The 12347-nt window shown below is 41.9% G+C and overlaps 1 protein-coding gene and 1 long non-coding RNA gene across 2 annotated transcripts in view; one reads left to right on the top strand and one right to left on the bottom strand.

The window, feature by feature from the left end:
* The window catches only part of DEGS2 (delta 4-desaturase, sphingolipid 2), a 19028-nt gene extending 7282 nt beyond the window's left edge, over nt 1-11746 (top strand). Inside the window, exons 2-3 of the mRNA XM_010711906.3 lie at nt 1987-2729; nt 8056-11746. Of these exons, the coding sequence (XP_010710208.1) occupies nt 1987-2729; nt 8056-8199 (887 nt within the window). The 3' untranslated portion in view covers nt 8200-11746. The remainder of the gene's footprint in view (nt 1-1986; nt 2730-8055) is intronic.
* LOC116216695 lies at nt 3727-7110 on the bottom strand. The gene is made up of 3 exons (XR_004159976.1): nt 7030-7110; nt 4992-5030; nt 3727-3814 (listed from the first exon to the last, which is right to left on the bottom strand). It is a non-coding gene; the product is annotated as an uncharacterized LOC116216695 (long non-coding RNA).
* Nucleotides 11747-12347: the final 601 nt, after the last annotated feature.

Raw genomic sequence — 12347 nt, 5'->3', positions numbered from 1 at the left:
TATCTCCAGAGGAGACTCCACAACCTCCCTGGGCAGCCTGTTCCAGTGCTCCGTCACCCTCACTGTGAAGAAGTTCTTACGCACATTCGTGCGAAACTTCCTGTGCTGCAGCTTATGTCTGTTTCCCCTCGTCCTGTCTCCACGTACCACTGAAAAGAGACTGGCCTCACCGCTATGGCCGCCACACCTCAGATATTTATAAACCTGGATCAGGTCCCCTCTCAGTCTTCTTTTCTCAAGGCTAAACAGACCCAGTTTACTTAGCCTTTCTTCATAGGGGAGATGCTCCAGGCCCTTCACCATCTTTGTGGCCCTCCGCTGGACTCTTTCCAAGAGATCCCTGTCTTTTTTGTACTGGGGAGCCCAGAACTGGACACAGTACTCCAGATGAGGCCTTACCAGGGCAGAGTAGAGGGGGAGGATCACCTCCCTTGACTGGCTGGCCACGCTCTTTTTAATGCACCCCAGAATGTCATTGGCCTTTTTGGCCACGAAGACACACTGCTGGCTCATGGCCAACCTGTCATCCACCAGGACGCCCAGGTCCCTCTCTGCAGAGAGAGACCTGTCTCTTATTGTCTCTGGCCTCTGTCAAGCTCAGCTACAAGTGACCAACAGGCTGAAAATTGCTGGAATATTTGCAGAGCATGACCACATCAACCTGCTTCCTTAAGTAGCGCTGGATCTTTCCGAACTACTGCAGATGTCTCAATGTTCATTCCTATAAAAATTCTCCACTCAGTGCCTGGCACTACTTTGCAAGGTCACATGAAGTGTATCATCCAGTGCTTGTTTGTAGTATACACAGCTGCACAGATGCAAGTTGTTGTAGCCTTAAATGGTATAACAGTAGCATTGGTATTGGTGCAATAGTCAGATGAAACTTAGTTTTCTTTTCGTAAAATATACCTGTAAAACTTGTAGAGACACATTGTGTAACTTCATGCTCATAATGAGTGAGTTGTCCTACAGTCTTATTTATGAAAGCTGTTAATTATTGAGAATTGCAGAATATGAATAAAAGAAGAGAGGTCAGTGGGTGGATAAAGGCTATAAAACTTGAGAAACAAACATGAGAGTTAGAACTGGAAGTTAGAGGTGGGATATTTGTGAAGAGATCTGAAATAATGAACAGTTCCTAGAAGATAAGCTTCACTTCTGTGCATTTTCTTAAAAGAACAAATGAATGGCAAAAAAAATCCAAAGATCAGTAAGATGGTGCTGCACTGGCACATTTGTGATCTGGCAAGTCTAACTCATGTGTCTGTGATTCTATATTGTGAGAAGCTGTTGTGGGATTGCCTATGTGACTTTCATGCCTACTTCTGGGATGTGACTTGAGAACAGGCTCACTGGCTTGAAGATAGGCTCCCAGCAGAATGAGAACAACAACAACAAGTTATGTATCTTACAGATTCCCAATAATATTATTTACTTTCTAGTGATGTTAGTATTTGTAAAGACATGTGCATGTTGTAAGCACTGGCAAACACTCAAACACTTACTTTTTCTTAGTGCTGCAGTTGTCATATAACCACACAGTAAAACCAGGAGAGCTTGTTGCATGGCCTTCCTCCTCTGCTAGTGTGTCTGAAACCGAAGAATGGAAAGGACTACAAAGAAGGCATCTGTATTTCTTTCCTGTTGAAAATAGTATCTGGACTAAGCAAAAAGAAAGGGAAGTGAAAAAATGTGACAGCTCAAGTCTGATGGTCACTGGTTTAATACTCATCCTCATGAAGATAAATGGGGCCACTTGTTGACCATCGAGGTCATCATATGCACACACACATATATTGGACACGATGCTAGAAATGGGAACAAAGCTCATATATTAGTGAAGCCTTTTTGGTAGTGGCTTTGAAATTTCCATTTTATAAGACTAGGGCCTCAAAAATAAGATGATAAAAAATAAAGAGCACCAGCAGTGGTCATGTTTACCTTTTTGTGAGTTAATGGATTTTCTTTGCATTTTTTTCCCTTTAGCAAAATATCCAAGGATCAAGACTCTGATGGGACCAGATCCACATTTGAAATGGATTGTATCTGGAATGGTTTTCATGCAGTTTCTAGCATGCTATCTGGTGAAAGACTTATCTTGGAAATGGATTTTCTTCTGGGCTTATGCTTTTGGGGGTTGCATCAACCACTCATTGACCCTAGCCATCCACGATATTTCACACAACGTCGCCTTTGGGAACAAGCAGGCCAAATGGAACCGATGGTTTGCAGTCTTTGCCAACTTGCCAGTTGGTGTCCCTTACTCTGCTTCCTTCAAGAAATACCACATAGACCACCATCGGTACCTTGGTGGGGACAGCCTGGATGTGGACATTCCCACGGATTTTGAAGGCTGGTTCTTCTGTACACCACTTCGGAAACTGCTTTGGCTCTTCCTCCAACCTCTATTCTACAGTCTGAGACCACTGTATGTGAATCCCAAAGCAATTACACAGATGGAAATTTTTAATGCCCTTGTGCAGTTTTCTGTGGATTTTATTATTTTCTACCTTTGGGGACTCAAACCTATTATTTACTTAATAGCAGGTACAATTCTTTGCATGGGCTTACATCCCATATCTGGGCACTTCATAGCAGAACACTACATGTTCTTAAAAGGATATGAGACGTATTCTTATTATGGACCTCTGAACTGGCTCACCTTTAATGTAGGTTATCACATGGAGCACCATGATTTCCCCAGTATTCCCGGAAGCAAGTTGCCAATGGTAAGTACATCATAATCTCAAGTGAACTGGTAGTTTGTTTGTTTGTTTGTTTGTTTTTATGTTATATGATTCTTTAGCAATAGTCTGAATTTCTTTACTTCCCTCATCTACCTGTTCTTGACCCTTCAAAGTGTAAAAGGATGATCTAAAGCGAGACAGGAAGAAACCACTACTTGAAACTTGTCTAATGGTCAATCTATATATTAATTATATTGCTTAATTAACATCAAACAAAAATCTTTCTATTTTTTGAGATGACATAAGTACTGGAGCATGTTCCAACTTGCTACAAATAGCAGTAGAAAATAAATTCCTGCTCTCCATGACTTGTTTTAGCTCTGCTGCCCCACCCACTGAAACTGAGGCTGCCTGGCCTGTCACTGGGAAAATGTTGTGGCTTTACTCTTTTAAAATCAAATCTTTTTTTGTTTACATTTTATCAGTTGTGGGAATCAAATTTTCAAAGCCCAGGTGTCCAGGAACGGTTTTGAATCCACTGCCAGCTATGTAGTTGCTCTTCTGGATTTTAATACAAGAGTTCCTCAGCAGCTGTGCTCACAGTGCCAAAAGGATGTGACTACAGTGCATTACTCCTACACCCAAATCCTCTGGCATGGCTGGGAGGAAACACTGTCTGTTGGAAGCTACTGCTGGAACTTCCTTGTGAGGAGGAGGCAGGGCTGAAATTATAGTTCTGTGACCTCCACACTACTGCATGACTCAATTTTTATGATGGTGTATCCAGGAAAATTAAGTTTGGGAACCCCATTTTATGAGTTGATATTAGAGTCATAGAATCATAAGGGTTGGAAAAGACCACTAGGACTGTCTAATCTAAGCACTGATTCATCAATAACCCATTTTCTTAATCACAAAAACATTGAGAGGAGGTTTGAAACAAGATAGAAGAGCGCAGAAAGCACATATACCAAATGAGTGTGTATATACATATTTATTTATTTATTTTTAATCCCCCCCCTTGACTGCTGGAGCTGTCTCCTGAAGAAGTTGGCTATTCTTGATGGGTTTCAGCATTCACATGTGAAGTTTTCCAACTCCTCTTCCTGACACATCTGGTACCTCAGCTGGAAAGTGGGCTTAGTTTTAGCTTGAAATGTTCAAACTTGTTAGATAGGCTTAGATACTTAGCTTACTGAAACGTAAATACAAAAGCAGAAGGTTAGCTCTCTTATCTCAAAGGAGGCAAGTGACGAATTGAACTTGCTGGGATTGTTGCTCCAGATCTGAATGAAACCTGAAAAGCTTTTCCCCACCCACATCACAAATAGTTTAGCCTAACTCCTCAAGGCAGTGAGCAGATGGAAGTGTCTGCACTCCTCTGTAAAGAGGATAGAGTTAATTTTATGAACTCCTCTTCATCTGTTTCTAACTTCAGGGCACCTGAGACTTGCCCTGCTGGTAAAGGAGGTACCAGGTTTATCATTCACTGTTACGTGATAGAACAACATGGAAAATATTGAGTCACTGGCAAATGAACAAGTGAAAAATCTACTATGAAGTAGAACTTCTTTGTCAAAACAGCTATTGCAGAAAATAGTGTGTCCCTTGTTGGCTGTTTTTCTCTGCAAATTGAGAAGAAAAGTTCTTTGGAAGGGGAGGGTACAGGCTCTCTGGATAGCTGCAATGTATGAACTTAATGACAAATAGGGGTAGAAACCTCCCTTTCTTTCTCCTGCTTACCTGCCCAGTAGATTCTTCACTCAATAACTGTTGTCTCTTTAGCATTCAAACTTTTAATAGTTTAACTGTACTTAGTTTCAAATATTGGCAAATTTAAGTTGGGAAAAAGGTCCTTTCTTTGTTCTTGCATGAGTGAATGGAGAGGAGAATTAAGATCAGAAAATATTTTAAGTTTGGAAACTAACTGGGTCTTCCATTTGCTTATCAGAAAGTAAATTTTGTCCTTTATTACGGGTGTTTCATCCAGTATGTGCTTTCTGAGTAATATGTTTGTCACTGGAAAGACCTTTACCCTAGGACTGTGGCACATTTGAAAGAGGAAGAATTAGACTGTGCCATAAGCTTATGGAGATTGTAAATGAGTGACATGAGTGCACAGTAAGAACTTGTCCCATTAGTATAATGAGAGATTACACAAGGAGATGTTAACATTATAATGAATTGTAACATTATAATTTAACATTATAATGAAGGACTTGCTCTAAAAACTATAGCCATAGATTTATGACTAGGTTAGCCTTTAAGTGAAGCTTTAAAATAACAAAATATTGTGTTACTTACCAAAGGAATAAGAAGATTGATTCTTCATGATCTGAAAGACTGAATATACTTTTGATGAGAGGGAACACAGAACAAGGAGGAACTTGGTACTCTTCCTACAAGCTACACTAAAAACTGTAACATTACCAGAGGCAAACTAGTTATTCATTTTCATAGTTATTCAAGCTTGTGAAAGACATGGCATGAAACAAGATTTTATTAGATAGACAAGGCTGGAAAATATGGTAGATGTACTTCATTTGAATTGCAGATTTCCTTAACCGTGTGATGGCCAGGAGGGCTAGCTTGAGTTCTTTCTCCTTCCCCTACACTCAAGGAATACAGAAGGAACTTTTGTACTCTGCTTTCTAGCATTCTACACCTAATTTTTCATCTTGTCACAAGGGCCTCTAGCTTCTGTTTTGCCCCAGGAGAAAGTCTGTAGCAGCTATGCTGTAATGCCACTAGACCATATCTGCTACTGTGGAGTAGGATGGGTGACAAGAAGCAAAATTTGAACCCAAAAGATGTGATTTATTATCTACTATCTTGATCTAATTGAAGAAAAGCATCCATATACTACACACATGGCACTTATTACGCTTATTACAGAATTTAGTCTTGGGTTATCCTTTTATAATTTCCATTCAAAAACTATCAAATGCTTCCAAGTTGTGACCTGTAAGGAGGGAGGGAGGAACTGAAGCAAATGGACCCTTTCCAATGCAATATGGAGAGCTTGGAATGGGGGGCCAAGGGCAGGATTAAGAAATACTGCGTTACAATACACTTCTTTCTGAGATGTTGGTAACGCTGTTTGCAAAAATTGCTACCTGGAAAAAATGCCATCCACAGGTTTTGTTCTGCAACCAGAATGCAACATGGAGGATGACTTTTCCACTCTAAAGTACACTTAACAGATGTATATTAACATCATATTTAAAAAAGAATCAGCACATTTAAAAAAACAAATCCTGACCAGTACTCTGTGTGGGCAGTAAAGAGGAGGCCATTTTGTTTTGCACACAGGGATTCTGAGACAAATAGCAATAGGCTGTTTTTGTGTTTATCCATGGCAGAAGATAAATTTGTTCACTTGTTTTTTTCTCCCATGTGATGGCAAAATGGAAAGAGGCACCAAACAAACTTCCATGTCCTTTCCATTAGAAAATCCTTCAAGATGTCACCTCTCTAATTTTATTCACTAAACTTTCCCTGTACACCATTATTTTGTCAAAAACATTTTATAATGGTTTCTCTTCTCTCCCTGATTTTTGTACACCTCATGCAGTTTTCTTGCCTGGAGTGCAGAGAACTTGCAGAAGGTGCACATGCTGCCAGCCATCCTGCACCAAGTGCTGCTGAGCACAAAGCCAAGCAGGAGCAAAAAGCCACTGTCCCAAGATGATCCAGGGTAACCTGCTCCAGAGCAAAACCTTGCCCATCTCCTATGGTTTCCACACTGAGGTTTTATTCAAAATGAGATGCCACCAGACCCTGCAGGGAAGTGCTAAATCAATGTGCTTGGTGAGCAAGCAACTCCTCCATCACTTGGCCTCAGCAGTGACTTTCATTCACCCAGGGAGCATACTGTCTGAACAATCCTTCCTCTCATCATCTGTTTCACTTACTCACATTAAATTATTTCTGACTGTGGTCACAGGAGCTGAGCAGGGATCTAAATCTGCTTTTCCAGAGATCTTACCCAGTGGCTGGACATTACCCTTCTTGTAGCCATTAACAAGTTCTTCAAAGGGGAAATTCTACCTGAATCATGTTGAAAATGAATCACATCTGAAGCACAGACCAACACTTTAAAGCAAGATGTAAGAAATTATTAGGAAGACAGTTATTCAGTGACAGACCAAACATAATCAGACCTGGTCTGAATCTTCCACCTCCAACACAACCACCTGCACAAGGGGTGCACAGAAGTGCCTAACAAGACTTGAGCCTTGCCCACCTACATCACAGGAGCTGTCTGCCAGGAAGCTCAGCTAGCGATGTAACCAGCATGAGTAGTACTGGCTTACGATTTGACTCCTGCTGTCATTCTTACCTTTCCACAAAGTGCTGTATTAAGACTACATCATCATGAATCAGATGCTGCTGAGTGCCTCTTCCCAGTTGGCAATTTCTGCACAATTTCAGAGTTTCACTGGAAGTCTTCACTGTCTTCTTCACAACTGGCTTTTAAATTCTGCAGTATTTTTAAAAGGACAAGTCATGCTGCCCAGCTGCTCTGGTACAGAGCCTTGTTTGTCTAGGAGGTGGAGTTCTAATAAAACAATGCCCAGCTAGTTTTTTGTGAAATGTACAGTACCAGCTGCTCTCCTAAGTGTGTTTCAAAAAAGCAGAGCATCTGGCTGGAGCCCTGACAGCTCAGGAATTCTCACAGTCCTTTGAGGCTGTCAGGTGTTATCCCCATCCTACAAACACCCCAACAGCACACAGTGCTTCTGTGATGGCAGCAGTTGTAAAACTTGGAGATTTGTAACAGGAATAAAATTGTGTCAGACTGATAAATCTACTGACGAACCTTGAGGCATTTCTAGCAATGGACAGAGGAGGAGAGACACCCCTGGGATCTCCTCTGCTTGGAGAAGGAAGCCAGATTTGTATCAGGGGAGTGGAACGGAGGAAAGACTAAGGAAACACAGCCCAGGCTGTGCCTTCAGCATTTTCTCAATTGCTGTTCCTCCCCTACCTAGGACTCTCTGCAGACAAGTATTAGGAGTGGCAAACATTGCTTTAAATACGTGTTGGAGTCCTGGCAATTTATGAGGTGGATTAGTCATCTTGTTATGGAAAGTCTCCACCTCCCAAGTGAGAGAGATTTGGTTCTGACTGAAGGCAGAGATCCATCATCCGTTAAATCCTAACACTGTCAGGCAAAACTTGTGTAATAAATCTGCTAAGTATCTAAATGTACTTAAGTCTATCTTGTTTGACTGTGCTTCAGAAACCTCACAAGCAATAACAAGTAACTTCAGTTTATGGCAGTGCTATCAAATCTAAAAAATAAGACCAAAGTGCACTTGACACCATGCAAGTAAATAGCTCATTCTCTCTTTTGTTCTTCCAGGTGAAGAAGATTGCTGCAGAGTACTATGACAACCTCCCCTACCACCAGTCCTGGATTCGAGTCCTGTGGGACTTTGTATTTGATGACAGTATTGGTCCTTACTCAAGGGTTAAGAGAAAATGCAAACTGGCAAAAGAAAGCTAACAGAGCAGCTCCAGCTGCTGCAGTGGCATTTTGTTTGTTTGAATGGTTTGAGTGCTCCGCAGAAGGAGGATGCTTTGTGTGTGCTTGGTGTAGCATTGGCACACGCTCTTTAGATGAAGAGGATGAGTGTCTGCACTATTTAAAATACTGATACTTTTTAATAAGGGATATTTTATGTAACCTTGAAAAACTAGATGAGAGCAGGCTACACTCACATGAATCTTGGTCTAGACTTAGAATTAACTTCCTGGGACATGTGCATCCAATTTGGAGCTTTGGCCTGGTGTGCAATGAAGAATATTTGGTGCATGAATGGGCATGCTTGTGTGTAGGTTAGGACTGGTTTCTCTTCATGCCAAGTTAGATGTAGATGCTTTGCATGCATCAGACCGTGGAAGCAGGGATGACTGGCATGCAGTAGCAAATGATACTTTCTAGAGAACACAAGGGTGCCTTCAACTCAAAGCATTGCCTAAATATCTTGTGCCTGACAATAGCTGCTTGCATGATTTTGTATGTGAAATGGAATACATATGTTGTTTTTTTTTTTAATACCTGAATCAATATTTTATTAGCTGCTGTTTGACCTTTATTTCAGGGCTTTTCCTAAACCTTTTCTGAGCCATTTCTATTCTTAGTATCTGATGTTCAGTGTAACTTGCTGGCAGAATTGAACTGAGATGTGGAAAAACCCTTTCTTTCTTTAACCTTCAGCTCACTGATCAGCAATGTGGCATACCACAGCTCGTGTTGTGAGAAATGGCTAATCCTTTTCCACTCATCCTTTCAACAGTATACAGAATTTCATATTTGCTCATACCTTTCACTTACTAGAAGCCCTCTGGGAGTGGAAGGGTTCTAGTTTAAATTGCTTCTTATAAGGGCTTTTACTATTCCTGATCATCTAACTTGGTCTTCTGTGTATTGTACCTATTTCTGTGAATAGGAGTCACTATCACTGAAGACACTGGAGATGTTATGTTGACATTTGTTCCTAACTACTTTCAGTGCAGTTCTAACTTTTTCTCTCTGTGATTCAATGGGAACTGACTCAGCAATCAGGAAGCATGTGATATTCCAGCTATAAAAGCCATCACTAATGGTGATAAGGGGATATAAATGGGACGTGGTGCTGGTATTGTTTCTCTCCCTACATGCAGTATATTGCACTATTGACATTGACCTAGATCTGTCATTTCTAGCCCTTGGAACAATTCCATCTTCCTGCCTCTCTTCTCCAACCACCAGCTTCTTGATACCCTCAATAATAGTATTTCATCAAAAAACCTTAGTCACCATACCTTTCTCCATGAAGAAAATACTGAAAAATTTCTTGGGAGTTAGGAGCTGATATGTCATCTAACAACTCTCCTGCACTCTGGAAAGGACAGGTATAAGAAGTCAGCTTACTAAGTGGACAAGAGAGAACACTATAAAGGTTCTCTTATAAACTGAGAGTTTAATCCCTCTAGTGGTTTTGACTTTTTGTTTTCTTCTAGAAATCCATATATGTTACAAATGTGGAATAATAATTCCCTTTATGTTGAGCTCTCAAAGACTATTACTGGGCCTGGGATGCCTGATTCCCTCAGGAAACACAGTTTTGCTCCTGTCTCCTACAGCACTGTGCCCAGTGAGTCATACTGGTATGACTTTTTAGCAGTAGTTTGCCTCAGTCCTGCTGGCACTTCATGATCAGATATTCAACTTCCAGTGTCCTTAGCAAGCTGTTTCACAACTCTCAGCCAATTTAGTAAGCAAACATAAGAACAATATTAAAGATTATGATGTTCCTCATTCTGTATTACTCCTCTGTAGAAACTGACTTTTCTCTAGCTCCCTTAGCTGTTCCACAATGCCATTAACCTACTTCATCCACATGTTAATAGCCAAGCCTGATACAGAAACTATACTATATAGCGAAAGTAACCAAAGTTGTTGGTTGTTTCTCACCTGCGTAGCAGTTGTGTTCCCAATCTGCTTTGTCACAGTCCTCCCATTCTGGAGGGAGACTTGAAGGTTCTGGAAGTCCTAGTATCTGCTGTGCTCTCAGGTAGCAAAGCACCAGTTAAAGAGGGTCACTGGTTTTCTGGTGAGGTTGATCACAGTTGCTCTCTACCCTTAGCACCTGACAATTGCACTCAGAACTTCAGCAATCTGTGATGGATTTATAGTGCTGAGTAAAGCACCTGGAGATGGGACCAGGTGTTACTGCTTCTACCAGCCAAGCCCCCCTGCCCATCCTGTGCACCTTGGGACTCTGCTCCCATTAAATGGCCATGAACAAACTTCAGTTGATTGTCTTAATGACAGGAGGCCTGCAAAGGAGGGTAAGAAAAGGTCATTTACAGCAGGTTGCTAGTGTTACTATAGGATCATGCTGTATCCAGGCTGTGCTCAACCTGGGTGACAGTGCAGTTATTGCTGACTGTAGGTGTAGCACCACACGCCAAGGTAAAACACGAACTGAGCTGGGACCCAACTTTGTCAAGCTGAAGAAAGATTAATAAAGACTTTCACAGAATGGTTGTGACTATCCGTGAGGAAGAAGTTTAGAAAAGCGCTTGCTGTTGTCAGGTATGCCATCAAATAGCACAGGACAAGAGGTAGAGGCCTTAAATTGCACCAGGGAAAGTTCCAGTTGAGTATTAGGAAAAGTTTCTTCTCAGAAAGAGCGGTACTCCATTGGCACAGGCTGCCCTGGGAGGTTGTGGGGTTACTGTCCCTGCAGATGTTCAAGAAGTGTGGAGGTGTGGCACTGAGGTGTATTGTTGGTGGGCAGGGTGGGGTGGGTTGATGGTTGGACTAAACGATTTTAGAGGTCTTTTGCAATCTTAATTGTTCCATGAAATGGTTTTATAATTAAGAAACACGTGAGCTATTGTATCATATTTATACAGCAAACCATAATAAACTTTACTGATATTTGGCTGAGTTCTTCCTACCAGAAAGGCTCTTTCTCCTGGTCTTGGAGCTGTAGTGCTGTGTTTCACATCCATGCCTTTCTGCTTTAGTTCTCACTTGAACATCTTATCCTGCTGTCTATCTTTCTCTAGCCAGGTGGGAAGCCAGCACTAAACAGCTAGCAGATGTCAGCTTGGACTGCGGATTGCCCTTCGATTAAGCTTAAATTTCCCTCATTTATCTAATAGTTAGGTTTACAATATAACTGGAGAAAAAAAAAATGTTTTCTAGAAGGCAGATGGAGTGCCTTTGATGATTGCTGAAGGACAACCACAAGCTCTCCAAGCCAAAGCAGATAAAAGTTTATAAGTAACTAGCAAGCCTGCCCCACCCCTGCCCTCCCAGGCATCCTGCTGCTTGAAGGCAGCCACACAGGATCATGGAATTGGGTGAGAAGGGAGCCCTGGCCCAAGCTCTGCTTCAGCTGGGCCCCACAGCAGCCTCCTGGTCCCTGCCTGAGGGCTGAGGAATGACCATGGCCCCTGGGGCTCTGCAATAGCCCCTCTTGGCCTGGTTTACAACACGAAGCCATCAGGAAGGCCCAAAACAAGGTGAGGGAGCTTGGGAAATGCTGATTTCCACAGCTGAACTCCCATCACTTTGTGCCTTTTACATAAAGCTGTCAAGAAGATTGTATGATGGCTGCTGCCTTGTAAATCTCACACCAAATCAAATCGAGCAGAAATTCTCAAGATTGCACTGATGGAAAGAATGGTAGCAAAGAAAAGAACACGTGACCTGATAGGTAAGAGCAAGCGTGTGATGAAGTGCTCAGCCATGCTGATGCAGCATCCCAAACTCATTTCTGAGATCTCAGTTTCCACAAAATAAAGGTCATCAAAGCCTGCACAGAGTTAACAGATGGAAACATGAAATATTAATGAGTGACTCCCATAAGCTTCTAGTTCAGCAGCACTGCATGTGGGATTTCTGCTTTGCTGTCGCTATGCTGCCCTAATGCCTTCAGCAGCCTTGCTCTGAATGACCCTCCCTCTCCTCCCAAAAGCCCAAACAGGCACAAGTGGTGGGATATGTGGGTTTTGTTTTTACTGAGGAGATAGAGCAGGACAGTTAGTGGTGGCCTGAGGCAGCCATAAGCTGCCACCCTCCATTGATCTCAGCACTCTCCAGATGAGTCTTCATCACCACCCTCCCCAAGCCAGTGAGAAAACATATCAGGTGAC

Source organism: Meleagris gallopavo, chromosome 5 (assembly GCF_000146605.3).
Source record: "Meleagris gallopavo isolate NT-WF06-2002-E0010 breed Aviagen turkey brand Nicholas breeding stock chromosome 5, Turkey_5.1, whole genome shotgun sequence".
Lineage (NCBI taxonomy): Eukaryota > Metazoa > Chordata > Aves > Galliformes > Phasianidae > Meleagris > Meleagris gallopavo.
Note: the sequence above shows the minus strand (reverse complement) of the source record. Positions and strands in the feature narration are given on the sequence as shown.